This window comes from Diadema antillarum, unplaced genomic scaffold (genome assembly GCF_040938485.1).
Source record: "Diadema antillarum isolate AM-2024a unplaced genomic scaffold, OU_Dant_1.0 seq00000460_RagTag, whole genome shotgun sequence".
Classification (NCBI taxonomy): Eukaryota; Metazoa; Echinodermata; class Echinoidea; order Diadematoida; family Diadematidae; genus Diadema; species Diadema antillarum.
The window spans coordinates 2,843,721-2,870,669 of NW_027271431.1; the positions used below are offsets into that span (position 1 = coordinate 2,843,721).

The 26,949-nt window shown below is 37.3% G+C and overlaps 1 protein-coding gene across 3 annotated transcripts in view; it reads right to left on the minus strand.

The window, feature by feature from the left end:
- LOC139733109 (protein diaphanous homolog 2-like) overlaps positions 1–23,667 on the minus strand; it is a 97,044-nt gene extending 73,377 nt beyond the window's left edge. The window contains exon 1 of one of the 3 annotated variants that reach the window (XM_071643956.1): positions 23,560–23,667. In XM_071643956.1, the coding sequence (XP_071500057.1) occupies positions 23,560–23,562 (3 nt within the window). In that variant the 5' untranslated portion in view covers positions 23,563–23,667. Of the gene's footprint in view, positions 1–4,507; positions 5,066–18,235; positions 18,553–23,559 lie in introns of those variants that run through there. The other 2 variants (XM_071643953.1, XM_071643954.1) reach the window with 2 other exon arrangements.
- Positions 23,668–26,949: the final 3,282 nt, after the last annotated feature.

A 26,949-nucleotide genomic window follows, 5' to 3' on the forward strand; every position in this document is an offset into this window, starting at 1 on the left:
AATGGGTTTGAATAGCAAGAGACCTGGCTGGGGCGGATGGTGTCTCTCACACACAGTATATTCTGCCGTACTGAGGTGTCTGTCGCCTCCAGCAATTGAGCATCTGTAGCTTCCCCTCCTCAATGAATTATTCTGTTAACTTCATCAGTTTTAACTCATTCATTAAAATCAGTAAAGAACATTACTGTTCCTTTTTTTTTTAATCAAGAGCATGACATGAAAACAAACCTACACACTTGGAATTAATATTATCTTTCATACCCAATATCTGGATCAACAGGTGGTATGATACGACATACCATACATAATAAAACATTGCATACTTGTATAACCAGGAGTTACTGAAGTAGTTGAGAAAATATCCTGTTCAAAGCATGTAGACACACACATAGTATGTAGAAAAGGTGTGTATATATTATACACACCTTTTCTTATGCTGATAATTCCCATAGATTTCAACCTTTTTTTCTTTCATATTAATCCCTACAAAAACTATGTAAAACAAAAAGTGTTCCTTATGAATATGCGATCATGAGGTCAACTCCACAGATATCTTACCACTTTATCAGCTTCAGTATGAAAAATGATACACCTAAAAGTCTTTATATGATGACAAACATGCTGTAATTGTTGTGGACTTTGGGAAAATAGCCAGCAAATATCATTCAAAGCACCTTTATCAAATGTAACAACAATCTACAGGCAGTGATCTGATATCACTTCCATCCATGGTACATACAGACTGAACATTGATTGCCACTACAGTACCTCTGAAAATACATCAACCAGCCCTGACGGACAGTGCATATCTGAACTGCCTTCCGTTCATACTGTTGCGTCTCAGTATGTCTGCATGTTACATAAGGACAGACTCAACGGAAACACTAGCATGGTATGACATTGCAGCACCAGTATGACAGAATGTTGAGTGTTGTAGTGTTTCATGAATACAATAGTGGGTTCTCATGCTGTGGCCGAGTCATCTTTCATCACACTCTGTCATTGGTCAAATATTCTAAAACTTTCAAACATGGACCACTTTTTTTCAAAACACATAGTAGCACTCACCATTGTTCCGTTTCCTTTCATACACCCTGCATTCATAGGATCATCCAGTCAGTCAAAAAAGGAAAAAAAAAAAAGAATGCAGCATTTGATATAAGGCCTATTGGCCTAAATCAAGATCATTCACAGACAGAAATTGAATGATTGTGAAATTCCATTATTCAGAAAACAGTGTGACTGAATTAGACACTAGTTTCAGAGAACCAGCCAGGGAATGAATAGTTTCAGCATGAATACAGCCAGCACATACAATATGCAACTCAAGAAGAGAACAAGGTTCCATTATATAAAGCGGCACCTCTAGACAGACTTTAGACTTGATTGTCTTCTAAAGTTTCAAAGGTTTATTACTACTGTTCGAAATTTATTGCTTTTCTTAAAATAGCACTGAAAGATAGTTATGGCATGAAATACCTATGATACTTTCTGATGTAAATAAATATGGCTATAAGCATCATAAAACTTACAGTCAGTTTATCGGTACTGCTATGCCTTTCAGTATAATGTACTGTCAAGCATGTAACTAGCAACCACCCATTTGGTCACTGCCTTGAATTAGTTCCAAAATGGATATAGGCACAAAATATGCTTGTTGAGTCACTGTAATGTTCTCAACCTTCTGATCTGCTACTTGGCCTAAAGTATGAGCTTTACAATACACTTGTTCATAGAATACCACGTACAGAATATGCGTGTTGAGTCATTGCAACATTATAAATCTTGTGATCTGTTACACTTGGCCTTGACAAATAATCTTTTATTGGTGTATGGGAGTATACTTATGTACAAAAATATACTTCATATGTCAGATTTTATATATAAGCTAATTCAAATCATTTTCATATGCATCCAAGTAATGCAAAATAATGGCAGACAGCTGAATAGTACCTTATGTGGTAGGGGCATGAAGATTTGCAGGTACAGACACCTTACTTGCAACACTATCAAATTACACGTCCATTGGTTTAATAAGTCAATTACTATGTATATGATCAGATAGGTCACAAGACATAACACTCTATACTAACAGTGGCCAGGCTACATTAGATACAAGTGTATGTTATTTTAGACAATGTACACTGTATTTATCATCAAGTTCTGCCACGCAAGATCAAGTACACGCAGCAAATACATACACTGTACATGCATTTTTCTAAGGCCACAGATATTAGATATATTCTTTGCAGATATTTGCCCTATAGATTTTGATGTACCTGCATAATTCATGGCCATTGCGCAAGCATACTGCCATTAAAAGACACGAGCGAAACAGTCAAGTATCAATAACTATGGAGTGTTTTTCTCTCAGGTCTTGCTCAAATGATGGATCTATGTATGTATGGTCTCGGTATGGTTGCAGTGGCACTTCTCATGAAATTCATTGCGAGAACATTATCAAGACTTGATTATGATGTCACAGCTAAGAAAGAAAGGACACTGTAGAGTTTTCTGCCAGGCTCAGTCAACAGCCACTCACCTATTGTCACACTTTGAATTTCTCACATCCCAACTTAACAGCAAAATATTATCCAATCATAATTCAGATATCAGATGAAAGATACTGCAGGTAACACAGCCTAGAGAAACATGGGCCATTTTAAAAGAAGGACGAACAGTAATGTTCTCTCAAACAACATAAAAACCTCAGAAGTGTCCAAGTAAAGCAAGACCTTGTTTCCCTCCATACAGTAGGCCTATACACAGCAGGTACAGATGTTTACACACTCTCTGAAGTCTTCTTCTAGAATTACAAGCTGTGGAATTTCATTTTGCTTCCTGGCAATTTCCTGGAACTTTTCTGAAGCTTTCATATATAGTCCTAAACCTTATACACACTAAGTATAGTCCTAGACTCCTATGCACACTAACTATAGTCAAACTTGTTGCCCATATAGTGTAATTCTTCTTTTCTCAATAGCAGAAAATTTAGTAATGGATGCATGGGAGTCCTTCCTCTCATTCATTAATTTCAGACAGCAGTCTGCAAACATCTTTCGTATCTACCTTGGGTAACTCTTTTTAACTCTTTATGTGCCATGGTATAAACCCCCTGTGTACCATATTAATCTGAGACACTAACATAGTCATGCTTTGAGAAAACATTGTTTCTTCAAATCTAGATAACTTTTATAGATTTCTGTTAAGCTGGACATGTAGTGAGCACAGTTGTAGAGAAAATGCCAAGCTTTGCTTTGATGTAGGTTAAATCGCATAACAAATCTATGATTGGTTTTCTTTCAAAACCAATAGCTATGTTACTGTAAAGGCATGACATTTGCACACAAAACAGTGACAGAAACTGAGAATTTACACCCAAATCCAGTAAGGAACACCGCTTGCTAGTCAATCACCAAATAAAATGCAGTCTATGAGACGAATGGAAATGCTAGAAAATGCTTTCATTGTACTGTGGTATTTGGCGATTTATCGATCGGTTTGGGTGGGTTTGTGTGTTTGAGCAGAATATGCAAAGTTGGCACCCCCTCGACCGAGTCAGGCACGCCAATGTTGCAAATAAAGAGTTAGGTGTTACATCCCTTTAATAGTCTTACACTTTCCATGACGACGTTCTGTTAGAGAGGGAGGAAGCATGAAGCTGGCCATTTTAAGTGGTCAATGACACGTTTTCTCACCTTCTTCGCATAACTTACAACATGCACCAGTAAGAAGAAAAATTTTGTCACTCTTCAAAATTCTTTTTGATGGTTTTCTACACTGCACTCTGCCTTTAACTCCAAATCATTACAGTGTTCTTAATCTCTAGACATGTTTGGAATATAAACATGGCTACAGTTTCATTATGCTTCCCCTCCCAGGCATCCATTCCATACACCAGATACTATCATATCAGCATCTAAGCTGTAACACTGGACATGACAAGCACAAGATCAATGTTCCAAACAGCATTCTTTTAAAATAGTCTCATTACACTAACATCTAAAGCAAACACTTTCAACCAACATGCATTCATGAATGTAATGAATGCAAGCTTCAGTTGTTCATTGTGGCACGAGGGAATATTCGACTAGATTCCACAGACATGGCTGAACACAATTATCTCTCGACGCAATACAAGTAAATCAGTTAATATCATCCAATTTTGCTACCAAATATTCACTTCTCTTCTTAATTAAAGCACCCAGTGGGTAGATCCATAACAGCAAAAGATAGCACAGAGCAGTAATGTCCCAAGCTTTATGATGTCAGACTACACTGGTTACATGTGGTATCTGTCGATATGTCACCACATCCATAATTGATCTACTGGACATTACATACTGACAACCACATGAGCTGTGCTAGAGCTTGCCTCTGGCAAAATTTTTAGAGAAGACATTGGTCACATTTATGATTTGGAATATTATCCTGGTTTTCACAAATCATCATAAAAGGAGAAGCTATGTAGATGTAATTAATCAAAGTAACAGCTGAATGATCCTACCTTTGGCTTACTATCCCTCCTCCTCACCGATCTTGATTGCTTCGACATGGTGGAGTCTTCTCGCCACTACACACTAACTAGCACACTGTGCACAGACACAAGCACACAGATACTTTCCTCTGATATCCTTTTCAGATAGTGTGCGGAAAAAAAACCCATCCGCCCTGGTGCTCGATGACTATACAGTACACGTTCACTGCGCTCACTTTGGTCGTTCACAGAAAATGTGTGTCATGTTGATTATTTGCACAGCCTCAGATTCTCTCGCAAGTTTCACTTCCTTTTCAGAGTGGACGTCAAGAATGAGGTCGTGCACATACACATCACACAGAGAAGAATGATAGTGTCTGTCTGTTGGGAGATGGTCTTCAGTGGTAGTAGTGGTGGTACTGGTAGCAAGCTCTCTCTCTTTTGAGTCTTCGTATGGTGGAATGATGGTGAAGGCAACTGCCGTGAACAGTTCTAAGGAGCTCAAAAGGAACTGGCCAGAACCATTATAATCAGCTGAGTTTATCGAGCAAATATGACCCAAGAGTGTCAGTCCAAGTGGCAGTTAGTTTTTCCTATGACCCAGACACAAGTATCCAGTCCGCTGCGCAAATTCCCACACACCTTGGACCTGGCTGGGCATTCTGGCATGCAATCTCCTGAACAAACACATCTAGGCCTTGACGAGAGAACAGGAGACTTCGGTGTTTTCAGAATAAGAACATACTGGCGCAACAAAGTAAATATGCTGGTATGATCAACAGCTAACGATATGTCTGACGGAGAGAGAATATCTCATTACTTGAGGCAGGTTCAGAGAATGTTTAAGAGGTAATATTGTATATCCTTGCAGGCAAATATGTAAAATTTTATATCAGGTGCACTAAAAATGATATAAGGAAGACTTTACATATTCAGGCATTAGTGTTAAGGAGGCAGTCAGCCAGTCACGATCGTAACACCACAACTCAAGAGATGATCAAGCAAGTTGAAAAAAAAGAAAGCAAGACTTGTTATTCTTGATTTTAAGTTTTGTTAATAATTTAAATCAGGGTTTAAAAAACCCATTAAAATATACGACACTCTATTGCTGATCATGGTTGTGGTTACAGTTCCTCAAAAATGTATTGTTTGTAAATATCAGTGATAATTCAAAAGAACTATGAGTAATCTGTAATTAGAACATCAAGAATATCAACATTCTCATCCATAACTACAGCCTGAACAAGGGAAAGGAAAGCAGAAAGAGTTGAAAGAATGGAATGCTCTCCTCTTCCAAACAACACAAATGACTTGCTGCTTAAAAAATAGAAAGATGCATGTTAAATGCATTTGAAATGTATATAAATACACCAAGTTCCATTGCTGCTGCTATGAACCTAAGTTTCAATGAAGTGTCAGATTCACATTAATGTGATCCATGGAAACCATTTATATAGAGAAAACTTAAATTGGCATTTTACAGCCACTTGAATATGGTCCTGTATCAAATTCCACCTCTGTTTCCATTATGCAGACTAATATACCTCTCAAATTTATATGAAATAATCGACTACTAGTTATCTTTGCAATATATATATGTTAATGTTATGACAATTTCTGATTATTTTCTCTGGAATTCAAATATTGCACAAGTGACAATGAGACATCTGGTTCTCATGCAGTCACTTGTACATCTACATGTACCATAAAGTACATAATGGTCTCTTCAATTACATTCTGCTGAAGCTCATTGATTATGACCATGGATGAAGGATTGACCTTCAACCCTCTCTGCACAAAGAAAATATTTTCAAATCTACTTCTATCCTAAAGCCAAATAACAAGATCTGCCCTACATTGCACATCCACTGGAATTTTAGTTAATTTAACAAAATGAAATTATAGCCATATTTTGGTGATCTTTGACCACAACCCCTGACATTTCAGGCAATTCAATTTTGACTCTGTATTATTCTACTCTTCTCATACTAGATTGATTATAGATACTCTAGCTCAAGAATGTAATTTTAAAACAAAGTAAAGTGACCTATGACCTTGATTTTTCACAAATAATTGCTGACATTGTATCTCCCCTGTCCACAAACTTCCATCATTAATATACATTTCTAGCTGAGGCAATGACAGGAAATTATTTCTTCTGACCTTTGAACTCTCATTTTTCATTGCTATTATTTCATGACAATAATTTCTGATATATTTTTACCATCCCTGTCCAGTCAAGTTATATTACCAATGGACATTCCCATATTTTAGATAAAATTGTGGCTTAAAATTCCTCAGGACATTCCTAATAGATAAAATTATGGCTTAAAAGTCCTCTCACAAATTTAGTTAGTTCAGTGGCCTTTGGACTTCAGGGATTTTTGCACAATATAATCTGGACATGAAATGTATAGACTATACCTCATAGTCATACCATATACAATGTACCTCAGCCAGGCACCACAAAAATCCATTACTAGACACATTATCACAGCCATTAATTTGAGCCATCAAAATGACACTGTTAGAAGATTAAGTAGTAAATGTGTGACTTTCTGGTCACTTCTCTTGATTTATGGTATAGAAAATTGTCTGTTATCCATCACCCCTTTAATACATTGTATACATTCACATGAAAGATGTAGGCCTATTTCTCCATGGCAATTCATGGGTATGATGTACAGTAATGCATATCTCATACATAGCTGCTCAATAAATGGTTGATGTACCCTGGGTGATCTGCAAATATTATCTGTACTGATTTTATATATCTGTAGGAGCTCAAATATATTATCTATATCATTGTATGGTAGGAAAATCTCTTTCATTCACAAGGTGAGACATAATATTAATCAACTGAATCACAAAATGTGATTCCTATACATATAAAGCTACTACATTCATCTAAATAAATCATGAAAAATTATGTTATTCACAGAGTTTATGCCTCTCCGTATACCATGTAGGCCTATTTGCATTGGAAAGAGGCGGAGTTCTAAGGTTGGAAAGGTTAGTCTCCAAGTCTAGTCTAAACAACAGTAATTTCTATTTCACTATCAGAGATAGCCGCAGATAACCCTGAAATGCCATGCCAGCTAGCCTGGTGCCCTGCCCAACACTTTCAGGCAGTAGAGCTATTTGATCATTCTAGTCTCTTACTACAGGGCATCTACATTGTAAAACAATCAAATAAAAAGTACAAATGGTCCTGTTATGAACTTGGCTACAACAAACAAGAGGAAATGTACTGTTTGTTTCACTTTCAAACTCAATATTCTAATAATTTTTCTCTTTCTGTATAATTATGGAGAAGACAACAAGGTTTTCAAACCCACGGTAAACTATAGACTACTACTGAAACCAGACTTCGGGGCAAGCAATGATTTTCAATAAAGCCCCCATAGTATAAGGAGTAATAAATGCAAGTGTGTACTGTAAAATGAGGAATGTTTGCATGCATTTTAATTTTGTGAGAGTCAAGATTTGTGAAATTAAAATGCATGTGAAAGTTCTTGTCTACACATGCGCATTGAATGTTAGAGGCAACTCGCAAAAATTTTATGCCGCTGAAAAGGTTGTCGGCTCCAATTCGTGAAAATTTCATGCCACAAAAATATTGTGTTTTACAGTATGACATATGGGTAGCCTCTGACTTAGAAGTCATCTCACTGTCAGTTGGACAAACTGGAAATTCAAAAAAAAAAAAGAGGACAAATTGTTTGTTTTTGCTATAAGCCTATATACGCTTATTCTCATGATCTGAGAAATATTGTTAACACTTAAAATCACAATGTCTGACCTTTCTTCTCATCATACTGAAAGAAAATCACGAAGTGTCTGTCACTATATAATACAGATTTGTTGTTGGCTCTGCCGTTTGTTGTGTACAGCACTGCCTAACTGGGGTGTAAACAACAGCCCGAGCCAGGCTGACTTGCGAAATGTTTCAAAAGGACTCAAATAGTGCATGGAGTCACCTGACAAAAAAAAAAAAAAAAATATCAAATCAACACAGTAACCTTCACACAATAGAGCAGGCCATACTCTGCAGCATGCACTATTCCCGCCTGATCTTTCAGCACAGTTGCATCACAACTATCACTAAAAGTGAAATGCCACAATTTTTCTAATATCATGATCTTTCCATGTCGATGTGAATTGTCCTCATGTTTTAGGCATTTCACGAAGTTCAGTGGCAAAGTATTACTACCCTCCTCCATGAAAATTTATCGCTGAGTGACCTTTGACCCTCATGTGATTTGACCCCAGTGCCCCTTGCAATCCCTACCACTGTCTCCTGCCAACAATCCTTGGTCTTGTAGTCATAGCACTCACTGATGCAAAATGCTGTGCTTGCTTTCAGGGTGGCAGCTTTCACTTACTCAGTGTTTAATACGCATCTGTAATATGATAGACTTTTCTTTTGTTACACATTAGATTATGTTATAACATTGTTACATTTTATGGTCCTCTTGGATCCAACATGTTTGGGGAAAACCATGCAACACGAAGCTGAATAAAGGAACTTGACTTGGCCCACGACTCGTGGCAAATGGGCCAAAGTGTGAGAAATATGATGCCATGTGACTTAAATAAAAAGGAAACCAACCATTCAAACTTAGACCTTTCCATAGTAGTCAAATATTACTGCTACAGTTTCCAACAGCTTGAGGACTACACTATATAATGTCTAGGTTTTCACTTCTTAACTTGAACCTGAAACTTGTAATATGAGAAGAGGTCAGGTTGTGGGGACGTTTTCGTCAAACAGGCGTGGGCCCAGAATTCTGCAGTTTGTTCACAAGTGAATCCTTGTCTCTGTCTCAGGCTAGTGGAATGTCTTGCCAAAGGATTGGTTTCGGCAGATTTTACATACAAAATCCGTAAACGGCACACTCTAGGAACACCCAGCATTGTTGGGACTTCACAGTTTATACCCTACGTATAGCAGGCCTCTCAACACCACTGAAGCATGAACGGATCCCACAAAGTCCTTCCTTTTTACGATTTTCTGCTGGATGCCCACAAATAGACAATTGCTTGCTAAAAACAACAACACTGCAGTGTGACTATCACAGATAGGATGAAAAATGTGTTGCCATATGTTCTGTTGCCGTAGTTTCTGCCATGAGTAAAAGTAGGACCTACAGCTTACTTAGAAAAAATCTGTTATCATATCATAAAACATTTGTATTTATACTGTACTGGCATTCTCAAGTAACTTTCACTGTTCTGTATCAGTGACTACACAGTAATGGCCAGAAATGAAACAATTTTCATACACTGTTCTACTTCATCTAGAGTGATTGTCCAAAAGTGATAAGTCACAAGACCCTTCACAAAGAAGTAAGGAGAAAAATGAGAAATTTACCAGCAAGAGGTCACTATGAATTTAAATCTGGAAATTACCAACATTGAACTTTTTGCAACATATTTTCTTCTTTATTGATAACATAGTCTTGATTAAAACTCACCCAATTTCACATTCTTTACTTTAGACTTGATAAATCACCCCCACCCTCCATTTAAATTGAATTATCAAAGCTTAAATTATCTACATTTTAATTAATTGATTTTTATGCTTCTAGTGCCTCCCCCATCCCCACCCCCCCCCCCCCCCCCCCAATAAAAATGTTCACAAGTTGTTACACTAGTTTTGTGCCCCTTCAGCACAGTCCTGAGAGAGGGCTTCTTACAAGTACCTGATATGACTAAAACGCTCTGGCTTTAATTGCAAGGAACAAACCCATCTGCTATCTCATTAGTTGTTTGATGAGTCATTCTCAGGCCATAAACCTGGGTACTTACAATTCAGCAGATGTAATGCAGACATCTACAAGTATCATAGCAAATCAGTAGGTAAATGTCTGAACACTTGTTTAGTCAGATGTAATTAGATACAAATTGAAGCACAGGTGTACTGTGATCCAGGATGTTTACTTTAGGGTTGTAGCAAAAGGACATGAGAAAAAATTTATTCAACATCAAATTTTGTGCATGTCTTATTACAGAGATGTTTCTGGCCAAGAATTACTTGACATCACAGCAACTTAGAAACAAATGTACATTGGATCATAAGAATTGATATGCATATCAAAGAATGTGTGGATGGATACATTTATTACAAGCTCTTGAGGGAGGGGGAGAATATCCATAGATTTGATATTCACTTTAAATATATTAGTTAAGAAGTTGTGGACATTGTTAGCAATCTAAAAAATAAAAAAAGGTAAAATATGAATTGTGAAATACCTGTAAATGGGTTGTGAAATACTTGTAAATAGGTTGTAAAAGAACTGACTACAATCTACATACATTAATTAGTAAACTAGTTTAATATGGACAATGTGGAAATCCCCTGAGGAAAAAAAAATCTGTTGTAAAAGAATCATAAACTCAAAAGTGAGGAAGTTTTGTATGTCAAAAGAGGGCTAAACACACTTTTCTTTTATATTCACAAGAATGCACTATTGAAAAAGTATTAATAAGTGCATTTCTAAGAAATGCCTGACAATGTTGATTTTTATCTCTGAAAGCATCAATGAGTGATGTAACATCCATAATTGCTACACGCAATATCAAAGCTGTTTTGTAATCATAAGTATGAAAAGTTATGGATATCTTTCCTCTGAAATGACCTACACCTGTAGTGATAAGCACAAAGTACTTTGTAGGCACACGGCCTTAGGCTTCATCATAAGTTGGTAATTGTACTAATATCATGTTTTACTCTCCTAAAATACTATTTATTCAATACAGGGGTATAGTAAAAAAAAAAGTCATAAAAAAAAAAAAACGGCTGGACGATTCTACATGCTTGATCAGTAATCTTTATTGCATTTTGGTTTGACTTGTATGCTGAAAATACATGTATACAATCAAATTAAGACAAAAATGTTTCAAATACAATATCACAAATCAAAACAAAAATGTTTTAAACCTACACAGCAGAAAGAAATTGATAGAAACCAGGTACAAGTAATGGATTTTCTCTCACTCTTGGCATATGCCGAAAATGCGAAAATAGACTATATCATAGAATATGAGTTTTTGGCTATCAAAATTACCTTTTTGTAACCTTGTCACTAAGATGTCAACTTATTCATACAAGTGTACAAACCAAAAGATACCTCTGCTAAACATTCAATGATTATTGTTTTTTAATCACTGCAAGAGAGTAAAAGCTACAAGTTTTGTAAGACAGTACCTGGCACTTGATTAGTTGCTTCCCTGTTACACTCAGTTGCACAGTTAGACTGGGTGGGTCATTACGTTAACAAGTTCATATCAAACAAAACTGGGATTGGCACTCCGGCATGTATACAAGTGCAATACAATTAATTCAAAATCAAGGAACGAAACATACATGTCCTACCGTTGTTTCTCTCAGTCTCGACTTGTTCTCCTTGAGCTGCGCCAGCACAGTATTCACATGCTCCTTAAACATGATGATTCAAACTATCAAGCAATCCTAAACACTACGAAAAACTTGGGACGCAAAACTGACATGGTACAGGGTATATCCACAAAGTGAGAGTTCGTAGGCATCATCCAGAAAGGTTCAGTATCCAATCATTGTGTTTTGCATGTACCAAGAACAGCCACTATTGAGGCAGACTCCAGAGTGAAAGTAGAATAAATGGAAATACAATGCTTGTGTTGATGGTGAACAATAGAAATAGACCCAGATGCTGCTTTCAAAATACACAATAGCACTCCAGATGCTGTACACACTGTTGCAGCCATCCTGCGCCCTGATTGGACGATATTTCTCCGCAAGTAGGGACCTTGCACACATCTATTTCATATTTCGCACCGAGTAGGTATGGCACCGCAACCCCCTACCGGTAATCAATAAAATCAGATTAAAACAGTGCGGTTACTTCCACCCCAGCGCTAATGAGACACAACCCTGGCGAGTAACACGACAACCTCTGCAAAAACTGTTTCGGAGCACAGCAGTAGCAGCAGCAGGGAAGGGGCTACACATTGAGTCATTCCTAATCATGACCTAATAATGGCACAAACAAAAGGATGATGACCTTGCCAGGTTTAGATTGATATGTGATAGGTATGTATACATAGAAACATCTACATTATCTAGTTTTCGACTAAAATTAGCATGCATACACTTTATCTGCACAGATGTGCTCAAATGAAGAGGGATATAGTACTGTAGCATCACTGGGACATTATCATAGATATATTGTGTTAAAAGACATACAAGTGGTACACTTGTATCAGAATCACATTTACGCCTTTCCTGTAAAAAAATAAACTCATTCCTCATTTGATTTTTAGTTTGCTTTCATTCTCTGTTGAATCAATGTCTTATGGTGAAGGTATGCCATCAGTTGTTATCATTGGCAGGTTTTTGTTTTTCTTTTTTCTTTTTAGCTTTTAATACTTAAAATATGGAAAAGGTTTGCCCTGCTTCACGCACAGCTTCAAAGTCATTCAACTTGATTTTTAGTAGAGTAGAGTTCATCCTGCATCATTTCTGCACAGCTTTTGAGCTCTAACTACCTGAAACCTGATGCCGTGCCAAGAATCAAACTGATCCTTGCAAACAAATAACGGGAGAGGAAGAGAGCTGGACAAAATACAGAGAGTGACTCTTGTGAAACGGTAAGGCTATAGAAGCTGATCCAGTGAACTTGGCAAACTTTACTTTGTATGGTTCACTGCCTTTGTAAGATATTACTCCCAGGAGATAGCTGACGAGGACCTTACAGTATTATGTGGAAGAATGAGGAGGAAAACATGTCAGTCTATGGTATGATATTCAGAACTTTGCAAACATATGATGACATATCAAAGCTCCACTGCAGACACGAGTTCCATGGAAAGACTTCTGAATAAATCCTTTCAATCACTGCAGTTGTTCAGACACATTTGATCAACTTAACCCGTTCCATACGGCCTGTGTATTAAGTCTATAGGAATTTCACAATTCAGTATCGAACAGGTTAGATACTTGAATTGTAGGTCTATACAGATTGCGCATTCACCATTCTGATTACTTCTTACTGTAGTTTGGCCGTTGCAGAGAAATTCTGAATCTAAAATCATAAAAACTAACAATGATCAGAAAATCTTCAGAACTATCATCTACTGTGAAGATACATTGTAGGCATGACAATAATGGAAAACATTCGGTGTGGAAGACATTTAGCCTAATACCACTACATGTAGTTGAGATATTGTGACTGGCTTGGGCTTTGCGGAGGGTGATCCATGCATGGTTTACTCCCACTTGGTCTAAAATCACCATTTTAAATAGTCCCAACCTACATGCATGGTCTATTATCCCGATTTGTCTACAACCAGTTCATCTACTAGGTTGCAGTCATTCAGTCACTTCCAGTTCATCTGCTTCCAGATGGTCTATGTCCATTTTGTCTACTAGTACCCATGGCATAAATGCTATGGGAAAAATCCCAAGGAGATGAAATTACAATGAGACCATCTGGTCATTACATTAGATAAAACGATAATCACCCAAACTGGGCATTAGACCAAGTGAGGATTGGACTAAACGTGCATAATTAGACAAAACTGATAGTCGACCAAAAGAGTTTAGCCATACTAGTGTTAGACAAACTGGGAAGTACACCATCTGATTTTACACCAAGTGGCAATAAACCTTGTGGAGCACTGTGTAGGATAGCTACCTGGTCTGCAGCCATGTTTACATCCACTTTTACTGCAGACAGCAAACCTGAGCTTGCAATGGGATCCCCTCTGCGCGCCTGGTAAGCCCTGACATGAGACAAGTGCGGGGTCACTTCTGGCCATTCCACAAGGGAGAAATCTGCTTCTCATTAACGCCACAATGTGACCCATTCAAAATTAGCAGGTCAATGGGTATTTTGACGGATAGTGAGTAATCAATTTGGAAACATCTATTAGACTGTACAGATATACAACTGACCCCCCCCCCCCCACTTTATTATCCAGACAAACAAGAAAAGCATCTACCTAGATAGATTTGGGATAGGCAATGAGAATTTCTATATAAGGTCATCTAATTTTATGCAACATCTTCATGTAGCCACTGGCAAGCAGGTAAATTGAAATATCATAAGCATTTTACCACCTGAATGTGATCATGCACTACTTCTGAAAGCCTCCTCATTTGGTTTTGTATTACTACATCTAGGTATATCAGTTCATCCTCTTATCAAGTTTCATCTACACATACCGTACAACACCCATCTCATCAATGAACGTTACACTGTACATGCTGAGAAATCTCAAGGTTCTAAAGAAGAAGACTGTATAGCAATTTGAATATGCAGGAGTTGAAAGCACTTTTGAAACAGCTCATGCAAAACAAAACGACAACGACCCAGAGTCTCTAAAAAGGATGGGTCGGGTTTACAATTTCAAGCAAACTAAGTAAAGGCACCGGATATGCAAGATTGCTTCATATGTGTATTGACAGGGCTGCTTGCAGTGATATTGTATGAGGCACTCACAGGCGCAGCAAACTACATGTATACCCCCTAAACAACGCCTCTCACTCCTGGCTGGCTCACAGGCCATCATTTCATGTGATTTATTTCCATCGTACGTGCATAGGTCATTTCTCTCTCTTTCCCTGCACACTGACTGGGTCTGCATGCTACAATTATAGGCTGCTGCTGTGGAGAGGAGAGAGGAAAATCTGTGGCCATTGGCTTTGTTCAAATTAAATGACAGAAATTTATACCAACACATTTTTATTTGTTTTTTTCCTCTTGGCAATTCTTATTTTCACCAGTCTGCCACCTATCTTACCCTATCAGCTCTACTTCATCATCAGATGATATTGCACTAAATCTCTATAGTTCACCCTTTACTACACTCGTTTTGTTCTTCTGTAAGTATCACCCTTGCACATAAAATGTGTGATAACAGGCCCATCAAATAATATAAAGAATGAATTACACTGACCAGCCATGGCCTGATGACAACAAGCAAGGAATATAGTCTACCAGGTCTCACTACGAGATGCTGCAACTGCATTTTCATCAAGTTTGTAATTTAAACAAAGGGATACCAGAGACCCAATCATTTTTACTCACAATATCTCTATCATGGTCGAGAAAGACTTGTGTTGTGCAGTTTTTCAATCCTCCCCAACTGACAAAAGTCTTCCATTCATGCCACATTAGACTAGAAAACTGCCTATTATCGATACGTACGACTCCCCCCTCCCCCCCCCCCCATCTCTATCGAGGGATTAGTAATCATTGTCTGTTGTGATAATTGTCGTTGCTATGGCATTAAACTAAAATGATCTATGATCATATGTTTTTGCTTCACTTGCAAGGTAACTGCAATTATTGCAAGGTGCCACTGTTTATGACCCTGTAATAATAATTAAAAAAAACAGGGCTCAGTCATGACGCAAGTAATGGATGTCTTACTACTCAGTGCATCATTAGTATCAAGGCCATGCTATGAAGGCCATTGTGTACAAAGTCCATCCTATGGAGTTATCAACCTTTTAGCATGATGATGAATGGGACTAATTAATGAGAGGAGCAGATTAAGGTACAGCAGGGCACTCAGTGGTATTTCCCACTGATGACTACAGGTATATGACAACATCAGGTTGATGATAGCACATGCCACAGGTGAAGAATATTCGGCTAATGAGTCAATGTCTCACAATATGAATTACTGATATCTAAGCAATTTGCCAAACAAGTCGGTGTCATGCAAAGTGTTGATGCCCACTAGTACACTGTACTGGCAGTAGCAGATCAAGTGATAACGGTAATCTGTAAACAGGAATGCCACACGACTGCAGTATCACTCTACAAACTATATCTCAATTTCTTGATTGCAGGCTTAGCGAGAGAATTATACAGTCTGCAATACCAAGCTACCTGTATTTGGCTCAGCTGTCTACTTTGATGTCCAGTCAACCTTTTCGTTTTTCTTCAAAGCCAATAAAAAGCCAATAAAAAAGAAATGATTTAAACCTCTGTCTCGACTGTGAAACTCTTTGTGAGGCTTGTGAAAGGATAGATCTCAAATAGTCTCCTTATAATTCATCAAAGTGACACTAGATTTGAATGAGAGATTTAAGCACATACATGATGTGCGCATGAGTAAGGTTGTGGTACTACATGTAATCTAAGATACAACTGTATATTATAGCCTGGGGCTCTCAATTGTATCAATAGATCAATCAGGGGAATATCTTGTCTGCAGCGCTGCCGACTGGTTACAAGTGGAAAAAAATACCTTGTACATTCTGTATTTAGTATAAACAGGCTCATGTCAATCAAAAACTCAATATCTATGTTATCACTTTTATAGGTGCAGTCAGGTAAACATCATTCCATTTTCCATGGGAACATTCATCGCATAGTGAAGAATGCTTTAGACTCCAAGAAGAAGTAGGCCTACATGACCTACCAATGTACATTGCTGTTTAGGAATAAAAATCCTGCTTGGAACAAATATCCTAAAGATGTTTTGTACACAAATGTGCCTCTTGACACAGAACTTTGTAAAATGTGTTTGTGACCATTCTGGCGGAATAAAGCCCATATTACCACTTCCATGTCTGTGTGTATGTCTGGTGGCCATAATCACGATTCATAATACCTCTTTTATATCCATCTTGCTGTAATGTCTCCCCTCATTACTCTAAGATCGCATTGTATGCGTTATGCTACATTAAGCTGCTGACAAAGAAATTTGACTTCGAGAAAGAGCATTCATTTAGCTGCAGTCAATGAGACATATGTCCAAAGTCCAACTTGATCCAAGTTCAAAATCTGCTATTAGAAGGCAAACAATTGATCATGTATGCCATCAGGTGCTGTTAGAATGTATCAATGACACTGGGGGTTTATCTCATTTGACATGCTTGAGCTGTTCTTAGTAGCTACACCTTTCATAGCAGTTTCTCAGTGTACCTGCAGCTTCTGTCACCTACATCAATGTAACAACTGAAGCACAAAAATGCTCGGGGTAGTTCACAGGAACAAATGCATGCATAATATGTGAACAAAACTTTTACATCTACACTTGTATGACTTTACCTCATAAGGAACACTGCACAGCAATCTACAAAACTTGGTATATTGGTGATAACAAACATTTGAGAAATTGTGCACACAGTAGCTAAACTCCCTGATATCAATTGTTCTGCTCAATGATAACTTGTGAATAGATTATTTTGTTAATGTTGTGTGTTTTAATATTTAATATGGCTATTTAGAGAGTCAACACCAATTTCACTGCAGGAGATGTTTCTTTTTCCCTTCATCTTCTTCTGCTCTTGGCATCATCACGACATCAGATTCATTTTTCCCCCTAACATTAGGTCTAGACATTTTACAGTCACATCTGGTCATCAACATGATGTCGATGCGAGGGTGGCACAAACAATGATACCATGTCCATAATATGACCTTCTTCTTCTTCTTCTTCTTCTTCTTCTGTAATCTTCAGAGGGCTTTTTGCAGCTTATCACTAAGATGAGTACAACTTGTGTGCACATGATGATCCAATGAGAGGAGGGGTGTGGTTAATCACAAGGTGTGATTTTAAGGTGGGTCATTAAAAGCTCCTTGACCTTGAACTGTTCAAGGACCTATATTTTATATAGGCCCTAAATAATATCACATGACACAGGAAATAGACTTAAATTTATCTACAACAAGATGAAGTAAAGGCAGAAACAAATGCAGAATCTCAGCAGTGACAAGATTTATTTTTTTTTCTTTCTTTTTATGGACGTAGATTTACCTTGAAATCCTTGAAGCCAGTGATGGCGATGCTGTGTGGCCGCCTGCGGCTGGTGGCCTCACGATCACGATCTCGTTTCTCGCTCATCTTTCCTGATGAAATTACAGTTTTTTGCCTTTTGAAAAAATCCCAGATAGAATACAGGATCCAGCTTTATCCTAAATAATCCTCCGTTATCCCGTAATATCCAGATGGTAGAGGTCAACGACCTGGTAGAAAATTGTCATTTCAAATAATTTAATCGAACAGGTGAGATGTTTACTCCAGTAGTCGTCGATGCTTCAGCAGCACTACTAGCACAGGAGACTTCCGGTTACCAGTTGGTAGTAAAGAATACGAAGACATGCTGTGCGTGGCATTTGGTTTCCGTACCATCCCGCACACGACTTCATGGATGCGATGATGATCAGTGAGAGCGCGCCGCAATTCTAATAATTAGACCAATGACTAAAAGTTTGATACACAGAATGACCGTTGATGGCGTAAGTACCTGAGCGAACAAGCTTGGAGTGATTGCGACCAAATCGTTTGCCAAATCGTGACTGAGTACAATGTTCGTCCGATTATAAATTCGGAGGAAACCATTGCAATTAAAGTATTTTTCCTCCGATCCACGCCATGTTCAAGCTAGCTCTAATAATCAAAGTCACATTTAAGCAAATAGATTGATAAAATGTTTATCATGTAAGTCCTTGATAAAAGAAGGACTTTGAAATGTTGACATGTCGTCATAAAACAATGTTATTAGTCGCAACCACATACCCAATAAGGTATATGTCTCCAATTATTATTAAATGACTAAAATATATTGCATGAGATCGAACAGAAGAAGGTCTCCTTTGCATCAAAATATTGTTGTGTTGTGACAGTTGTTGTGTTTATGAAAAATGGGGCCCTACGCCAAAAAATAATTTGCCCCAGACAATACTGGCATCAAATCAGACGATAAACAGCTCAAACATTATTCTTATTACATTAAAGACTTTTTGCTAAAATGTCTCCACGAGGGAGCTCATAATCAATGCCTCCACGTGAGAAGCTCATCCATGATAATGTTAATTATTTCGATGATAATTGATAATTGTGAAAATAATCATGTCTCTTCGAGGGAACTCTTATGAAAGGAAAGGAAGGTATAAGACTATAAAGATATGGATCAAAGAGGAGGAAAAAAAAAGAAATAAAAAAAGGTAGTGTCCCCACGCAGGAGCTCGTATCCCTAGTACTAACATTAAATAAGATTGTGAAATGGTCTCACACACAGACTAAATGCGATTGTGTTGTCACCTAAAAGCCACAAAACAATAATTTCAGGGGTAAAGGGGTCCGGACGGTGCATGTTGTTACTAAATTCCTGACAAAACCATTACAACAACAACAACAACAACAACAACAACAACAACAAATCAAACAAACAAAAACAAGATTCTACCAATGTACATGCAAAAAACCGTATCAACTGGAGAGTTGTTAATATCATTCTCTTCAGTCATACCTCTCCCTTCGATTTAATTTACATGTGGTTATGAACAATATTCGTCTGTCCGGAGATCGTAGGTTCGAATCCTGCTCGAGCACCTTATACGCCCATGATTTCTTTTATCATGGCTACTACTGAACACTGATCAATTCAGTGCTTATTTACGTCGATGTCAATCAGTTGCAATGAACACATCTCGACGGAAGAACTTCATGAATTTGAATATACGCAATACCCGCTGCATGCTATAAGGATTATAGAACCAACACTTGCTGTCGGGCGGAAGCTCGGAGGTCTAGTGGAGATGACGTCTGTCCGGAGTTGATCAGGAGGTCGTAGGTTCGAATCCTGCTCGAGTACGTACGCCCATGATTTCTTTTGTCATGGTTACTATACTAACACTGATAAATTCAGGCAATATTTACGTCGATGTTGGGCAATTTTGTCAATCAGTTGCAATATCACTTAATAATAATTGTGGGATACATGTGAAAACATGTTGAACTCACTGAAACGATTTAACTCCATTTGTGTTGAGATAATTGCAATCAAAGCTACTAAAATGAAAATAGTAAGAAAGTGTTGGATATTGTCATAATTACTGAAAGAATATTATACTACTTATGTAACATAGGGTATCACTGAAGTATACTGAATAAAATACTGAAGTTCATTCTTACCCTACTAGACAAAAAGATTCTTTTCATCTTTCTCCTGTACGAACCGTATCTGCTTTAAAAACAATAACCACTACAGGACCTAAATTTTGGAATGAGTTGGATAGAGAAATAATCCAATCTCAGTCTCTTTATTCATTTAAACATAAACTTAAACTAGTTTTTCTGAATTCATATCTATAGCTATTCTTCAATCCTCCTCGATATTCTCTGTTCATACTTCACATTACTGACATTATCGATTATGTAACATGTGCCTCGCTCGTGATTTCTGTATTATCTCCTGAACTTCCTTTGTACACATTTGGTATCTCTGCTATTGTACACTGCATCTGACTTGTACCTCGCTCGGGTGATCACGCAACACTCAAGAAGTCTGTGCCGCGGACATTGTTTTCATTGTTTTCTTTTTTCTTGTTCTTTTTACTTTTTGGCGTTTATATTTCTCCAATTCAGAAATTGTCATTCCTTTAATTACATACCCAAGTAAGAAATAATCTCACATCCGCATCTGGGAATCTACACCCTACAAGCAATGCTTCTATGTAGATTCCTCATATTATCACATGTTTTATTGTCTTATAAGCTGTACGTGACAATTCATCCAGGCTTTTGTATCGTGATGTCTATGTTTTATGTATTTGTTGAAATGTGGAATATGGAACAATAAAAAACAAACAAAAAACAAACAAACTGAAAAGGTTTGATTTTGCTCTATCCGATGATCGACTTACTTCAGAATGTTTGAAATTGGCGCTTAAGCTGTTTTGCAATCAACCTCGTCACGTGATTACACCTTGCAATTCAAAATTATTTATTTTTGTAGATAATAATGTCCAGTATGATGAAACCTCTGACATAATATTGTTTCACGGTTGGAACTATCAAAGTCGATTGGAACATCACAGAGATACAAACAGTGGAATTTCGCGTGATGGATTATCTGTATATCATGTATGTATACGATTGTGATATGATTCCTACAGTTTTATACTGTGTTATGTTCTTTTGGAAAAAAAGAGAAGAATAAAATAAAATGAAATAAAAAATAAATAAATAAAATCTGCAAACACCACTAAAAATTATTGAATAGGAATATGAGGTGACTGCAGATTGAATCAAAGATTATTTCATCCAAGTTAGCAACGTTGAAAGTCTTCACCTGCGGAAATGTTACTATGGAGTGGCTATAATGCAAGGGGGGGGGGGGACAGCTGAAAACTGCTAATATTAAATCCAAGACCCGTTAATATCCCAAGTCAAGCGATCACTAATTGATAACAATCTTCTCCACCTGTATAAAATGTTGTTATGTACGCATGACTATATAATTGCGCTATTATAATTATCTATTTCTTCTGAATACTCTTGTTTCTTATCAATTTGATCAAAGATTATTTCATCCAAGTTAGCAACGTTGAAAGTCTTCACCTGCGGAAATGTTACTATATATGAAGTGGCTAATGCAGGGGGAAAAAACAGCTGAAAAGTGCTAATATTAAATCCAAGACCCGTTAATATCCCAAGTCAAGCGATCACTAATCGATAACGATCTTCTCCACCTGTATAAAATGTTGTTATGTACGCATGACTATGCGGGTATTATATAATTATCAATTTCTTCTGAATACTCTTGTTTATTATCAATTTGATGTGAAAATTATTGAATTTGTCATAATCATTTCATCTACACAAGTGGAGAAATAAAACAAATTGAACAAAGATAAGACTGGCCAGTAGAGGAGTTAAATATGAGCCAAAGAGGGCCAGTCACGGAGCCTAATTTGATCCTATGTTATAGCAAAATCTTCGTTGCTGTGAGCAGGGAGGTGAGAGGAACCTCCCTGCTGTGAGGCATCATGACCTCTTTGACTCAACGATTTAACTATGATCACAATGGGACATTAGTTGCCTATATGATTTGCTGTACATCCGCCTTTATTCCTCGACCACCGAAGACTTCTTCAGCCTTTAAAGCGAAGACTAATGAGAATCAGAGAAGCATATATCAATTGATGATGTTAAATTCTTATAGCTTTTTCCACCTGTCATTGGTCAAAGGACGGGTGCACCCTGATTGTGTTTGCAAAAGAATGTTTTCATCCCTGACTAAATCTTAATAATACATCGAAAGAAATTCATCTTCAGAAAAATCGCACTCAGTGAGTTAAACAAGCATGCAGATTGCCTTCATTCACCAATGGATTGTTTCGTCAAAGACCCGGAAACGGATGCGTAGCCGGTGCTGTGGGATAATCCTGGTTTCCGTTAATTGGCAAGCGCAAGTCATCATCTTTATTCTACCGGCCTTTGGGATGGTTTTTGTGTTGATGATAAGCTGTGAATCGTGTGAATTTTGCTTAGGCGTATCCCCTATAGGATGCACTCGAAACACGTCTATTCTCGATACAACATGTTACCGCACAGAAATGAATTCATGACATTACAAGGCTCAGTCAATTTCTATTCAGCGGTTGGATGAATATTATGATCATACTATACATTCCGGCGGGACGTCTTGTTACTGTTTTCTCGTAGAAGAACTTTTCGTTTGAAAAAAAAAGAGAATAGTGATACTAAATGATAAGAAAAGGGTGTTGAGCACAATCGAAAGAAGGAATTTTGGGTGTATATTTCTGAAAAACAAGACCAATTACTTTTAATTTGCGACCCATGCGGAAATTTGATTTTATGAAGTTGCGTTATAAAACCGTATCTATTTCTTGAGTCCGTGCAGAGTTTACCTGGCAAGCTGAATGAGTTTTGTGTTCCGAATTAGACTCCCATGAACAGGTTTATGACTTTCAGCATCTGGAATGATACAATGTGCTGCCTCAGGGTTTAAAGTGCTGTTCAAGAAGATGATAAGCCCCATGCAAGATGGACCTCAGTATAAACAACCTCCCTCAACAGTTTTTCAAACACTTTACCGTTGCTGAACAAATTATCCCTTTCCCATCATTAATCTTATATTATGTTTAACGTGGAGATGATTCCAGATCAGGTGACAGAAGGTAACGAATACCCATCCACACGTGTGACACCTCAACAGATAGCACGTCATTATCACGTAATTGTTGAACTTTTTAATCTCACCACAGGAAACATGATTATTAGCAGAGACATGAATCTTCATTAAAAGCGAAACGTTGAGTTAGAACACTTACCATGACAATGAAGAGGTAAATATAAAGCTATGTGTTGATGATGGTCAATAAAGCCGTCTTGAACGTAACAATGATCAGTCAGCCAATAACGTTGCCGTCTGATTCCAGTTTCACAAGAGTCACAAGTTCCATAGATCAACGCCACCGCCTATCTGTTCGATATAGACGATATCAGTGTGTATACAGCGCACGTTGTCCAATATCATTCTGATATAATCTTTGCGGGTTTTATTTGGTGGTTATTCCGTAATCGATACTCCACATGGGGGTCATTGTTAATAGCGCAATGAACGGAAATTCTATAATACCTGTAGCTGTACAAGCGGAGATATTTTCCTGGTGTTAGATTTATTGGTGGAGCAAGTCCCAAGACAACCATCCATTACCTCATGACGAACCATTTACCGGTGATCGAAGCTGTCTGACAAAATTATACGCACTTATCTGCTTGTAACAACATCTGCGTTTCTATAAGTGTTTGCGTCGCATCGCTTTCAGTTCTCATAACAGAGTGATAATAATCCGAGATGCAGGCACTCATGCCGAATATAAATCACTGTATTAAGATACACCACATGCAGAAGTGTATAGGACTTATAGAGGAAAATTTTATCTTGTTCGTGCAAATACCCACGTCGTCAAGGAAGTCAGCATGAATATTATACGTTCAACATTGTTATAAGCTGTTTGAGAATGGGATTTTATGAGATTGCAACACAAATAAGATATAATCTGTCTTTGTTTGTTTTAGGATAACGTTGTCTCAATATGACTGTCATAACATGTAATCTAAGAGATTGACATGCACGCCTTGAGTGCATAATTTTTGATGTGAGCGCAAAGCGGCACCTTCCTCAAGACGCCTTTGTACCAGATGAACAAACTGGAAGAAATTTACATATACATAAAATATATTCAAAAAAAAAATCAAACTTATGAAAGTTCAAGCTGTCATATACTGACTGGGTTGATAAATATAATTCATTGCAGCTACATGCGCAACATTGCAAACGTTATTATGTCACCAACTTGCAAGTCTCTGATTAGTTTGTGTATAAAAATACATAATGTTTTGATTATGATTATGATTTGATTTTTATGTTTTGATAAGCAACTAAATCCCTTCCTCCTCAAAAGGCACCACTGCTGCATGCATGGGTAGTACTACAACGTATGCAATAAAAATATTAAATGAATGCCCACGTGCTTAATGTCATCAACGAGAAAATTAATTGGTGAAGATTTGTGTATATATAGGTCAATGAGAGACATGTCGGATCATGACATCAAAACCTCAATTAGTTTGCAAGTTGATGACTGCTGTAATGATATCACTGTTCTGTGGAAATATAGGAAGGTTCTGTTGGGAATCAATAACTTTTTTATACTTTTTTTTTTAAAGCCTGACTTTGATAACACCTCTTCTATGCATTCTTTGTTAGTTTGATTTTACTCTATTTATTAGCCCTTCGTGTGTCAAGGACTTTGAACAGTGTGGCCAAAGTTGTGTGCCAATTATATAGCACTCAATGCACACAAAGGATGACAGCTATAACTTGCACTTTATATAGGTGTGCAATTACACTTTAAATCTCCATATATAATATTCTCTTCCACCTTTTGAATGCTACCGTCTTTGTTCAAACTCATGAAATCACAATTGGCGAAACATCGCCAGAGTTTCGAAAGGCACTTGGTCTATATACTGCAGCACTGTATTGCAACTTTATATAGTTATGGATTAATACATCATTGGGACGCTTACGCCTGGTGACAAGGAAATGAGTTTCCAGATGATATTGTTTTCCTTTGCGTGAGGTGTTCAGAAACCATGAGCACGGGAATAGATAAAGGAAAACTGCAGAAAGACATTTGAAACTTAGACAAATTTTCGCGAGTTCTGCTTTCAGGCCAATTTTATAGGTGAACCAGCAATAAGAATATTCAAGGAAAATGTTAGACCAGTTAAAACTCTATATTCTGAAAAGAAAGAGATTTTTATCAAATCTGATGAAAAATTATGGAAGTGATCAATTGCGAAGTTCACTATTTTTTTTTTTTGCAAAACAGTTCTCGAACAGTCGATATGAATATGCAAATGAGTGAGCTGATGATATCATCACCTCACAATATCCCATTGATTGTGTACTGCAAACAACAACAAAAACTGACAAATACTCATGTGTTTTTTTCCTGCCAATTAAAGTGTAAACCATAATGTTATTCCTGTTGATTAGCTTCAAAACAATGCTCAGTGAATATATCAGAATTTGATACTGGAGTATAATTGCGTTTGAACTAAAAGAACGAAAATTTCAAGATTTTTATCTACAAAGTATTGGTGGTTAATTGTGAGGCGATGACATCATCAACTCACTCATTTGCATATTCGAATTAACTGTATTTTTGAAGGACTGTTAGGAGAAATTTAGCGAGGCTTCGAAGTTCCATAACTTCGAATTCTTCTCCGATTTTGATCAAATTTTCACTATTGTGGTTATAGAATTTTAGTTTCATCTGGTCCGGAATTCCCCTTTAGAGATTTAATATTTGATACCTTCTGTAAGTTCATTTTATATATATCATGCATTGTATATATTGTCTGTCCTGAGATTCTAGACTCACGATGAAGCCGGAAAGTTAGTGTTTTGTGCAGAACAGCAGTTGTGATATAGATGTAAGTTCATGTAAGTTCATAATTGATAATGGTGTCTTCAAAAGTTTCTCGAAATACAACCTGGTTTAACCAGGTTGTATTTCGAGAAACTTGGTTTCTTCTAGAAAGGATTTACAATCCTCTCCAGTGTGTCCTGGGGAGAAGATCGACTGATTTCTCTTTGAGTCTTCAAGTCAGTAAGATAAGGACAATAAGATCCTCTCTCTTCTGTAGTGGAGTGATGATAATGATGATGAGACGATGAAGACCGTCGTAATAAAGGGTAGTCATTGATAATGATATTGATATGCTTCCTACCAATACCGACATCAGAATGTGTTCTCGTTTACATTTATATCAAATCGAATATTTGCTGGACTCTACATCTTTCCTTTCTTAATTTTCAGGAGAGGAACATTGCAAGACCAGAACAATCCGTTGATAGAGCAGCCTACTATACTCCTTTCTTGTATTGCTTTCAAAAACAATAAACTCAGTGTACATTCCAGTCTGATCAACAGCAAACTCGCCGTATTTATAGAGAGTTATATAATGTCTCTCTTCTATATTAATAATACTACTGTAGATTATCTCTCTTCTACTCACCGTATGTATCTCGCGATGCGATCTAGATCCTTATCTCGCTCTCCCATCCCACCCCCATTCCCCCTGCTCCTGTTCATCCTGAACCAATCGTAGCACGGTTTAGAAAAGATAATCTTTCCACTAGCACA